General features: G+C 47.2%; 1 protein-coding gene across 1 annotated transcript in view; it reads left to right on the top strand.

Annotated features, from left to right (window-relative positions):
* The first annotated feature begins 1,908 nt into the window (after nucleotides 1-1,908).
* Atl2 (atlastin GTPase 2) overlaps nucleotides 1,909-2,312 on the top strand; it is a 44,461-nt gene continuing 44,057 nt past the window's right edge. The window contains exon 1 of the mRNA XM_013017893.1: nucleotides 1,909-2,176. Within this exon, the coding sequence (XP_012873347.1) occupies nucleotides 1,909-2,176 (268 nt within the window). The remainder of the gene's footprint in view (nucleotides 2,177-2,312) is intronic.

Raw genomic sequence — 2,312 nt, 5'->3', positions numbered from 1 at the left:
AAGTAAAAGCAAAGTAGGTTCGATGGCTATGTTGCAAGCTCCTATCCATACGGGTTAAACATATAAAAACATTCATTCTCACTAGCAATAAGTAGCTTAAGCATAACATTCTTCCGCATCTCAGCCAACACAGTATAATCACAAACTTTTGACTTTTTGCTAAATGGATGGGTAAGAAGTGGTTTCTTACTGCCATTTTAATCCACCTTTCTCACCTTATAAGTAAAATCGAGTGTAGACTAGTGCCTACACAGTAAGCATCCACTGAATATTTAACTGTTTAGGAACTCTTCTCAAACTTTGATTTCTTGCGAATACTGTTAGTTGGGTTGGGAATGTAGCTAAGTGATACAGCGCTTGCCTAGCTTGCATGAAGGCCTGGGTTCAATTCCTCAGTACCACATAAACAGAAAGAAGCCTGAAATGGCGCTGTGACTCAAGTGGTAGAGTACTAGCTTTGAGCAAAAGAAGCACAGAAACAGTTCCCAGCCCCATGACAGGCAAAAGAAAAAAAGAAAGAAAAAAAGAATACTGTTAGTTGTACAAAACAAGAATCTGAAAGTTTAGAAGTATTGGATGGATCAGTGGTAGAATTAGGATTGCAACCTACTTACTGGTTTATTTACTCATTTGTTTGTTCTGCAGGTATTTACTAAAGCTCTGTCATGTTCCAGGCACTGGTCTAGATGCTGGAGAGAGACTGAGATGTCAGGAGCAACTTCATATGGGACTTTCGGGATGTTGAGGGCAGGAGAGATGAGAAAGTCTGGAATAAAGCTGAGATTTCACTATGATAAGAGATGGAAGAGAGATGGTTAGTGTGGGAAACGGAGTAACATTTGATAGCTTGGTTTGAGACTCAGTGATTACCATTGACTGCTTCCATTTATTTTCCCTATACTTTTTGTAGTCAGGAATTGTGTACCTGTCTGGGGCACTATAAAAATAGCCTATGCTATTACCAATGTCTGATAATAGAGAAGACACTGGTTACAAAACCAGTTGTGAACTATACAACTTGTTGGTGGGGATGGGAGGGAAAAACTGGGATAAGTGAGGGAAGGGGTGAGACGTTCAAAAATGTGCACATTACCTGACTTCTGCGGCTGTAACTCCTCTGTACAGCACCTTTACAACGACAACAACAATAATAAAAAGAAACCACTGGTCAGCATTGGAGCCTTGGGAATTACCTCAATTCTCTTGGGGCCCCTTGAGAAGCATGGTTAGTGCTACATTAACTGTCGGTTCTAAACAAAAGCTGTCTCTGAAGGCAAACATACTCAGTTTTGCATCTTTCGTGCCCAAAATGATACTTTGTATAAAGTGAGCTGGCCAATGTTAAATAGATGTCAACTGCGAGGTTATGAAAGGAGCACTATTATTAAGCAAAGAGCTGATTAGCCTGAGCGGGGAGTTGTCTAGAACAAACTTCCAAACTCCTTTTCCCTGAAGGCAGGGGACTAAACAATGCCCCAAACAGTTCAACCGAAGCCCCTCTTGGACGCTATAAGCTTCATGCCAATGTCTTTCTAGAGGATGAAAGGCCCTGTGAATTTCAGATTTACAAGACCACCTGGCCAAGACAGCCATTTGGATACGTGGATACCTTTCTTTACCAGGAAAAGGAACTTTTCAAATGCAGCTCAGGGTGTGGTACAAATGCCAGAGAATGGGGACCACGTTTCACAGCTGCCTCTATAGGGCGACATTGATTGTTAATTTTGACTTGAACTTCCCACAGGGTGTCACTGGGTTCAGCACAGAGGACCGGTTACAATTCGTTTTCTGATCTCCGTGCTTTCCGCCCGGGCGCTGGGAGCCAGAGGCCGAGGGTATGATGTCCACGGTTCAGAAGCAGCGATGGGGTCTCCTAAACAGATCCCGAGCTAGGCAAACATTCCTAGGATGGTGGTGGGAGGGGGACTTTCGGCATTTGTGAAGGGAGAGACAAGATCAGGAGGAGAAGCAGGGCACGAGCAACAGCTGGCGGGGTGCGGGGGGCGAAGGGGGCGCGGCTGCGGGAGGAGGACGCGGGGTAAGACCGAGAGAAGGAAAAAGGTGCGGGGCGAGGGCGCCAGCGAGGAACTGGGCAACTGTGTTAGGAAGGCGGGATTTCGTCCTCCGGAGACGCTATCTTCGTTTATACAAACCAGTCGGGCCGAAAGGGGGTGTGGTACCGAGCCCAGGGAGGTGTGGGGGACCCGGCGAGGGGGAGCCGGCCTGATTCCTCCCTCGAGGGCGAGGCCCGGGAAACCCTCGCCAGCCCGCAGCCGAGGCGGAGGCGGAGCGCGGGGGGCGTGGCTCGGGGG

Source organism: Dipodomys ordii, unplaced genomic scaffold (genome assembly GCF_000151885.1).
Source record: "Dipodomys ordii isolate 6190 unplaced genomic scaffold, Dord_2.0 Scaffold37, whole genome shotgun sequence".
Lineage (NCBI taxonomy): Eukaryota > Metazoa > Chordata > Mammalia > Rodentia > Heteromyidae > Dipodomys > Dipodomys ordii.
This window is presented reverse-complemented; position numbering and strand designations above follow the sequence as displayed.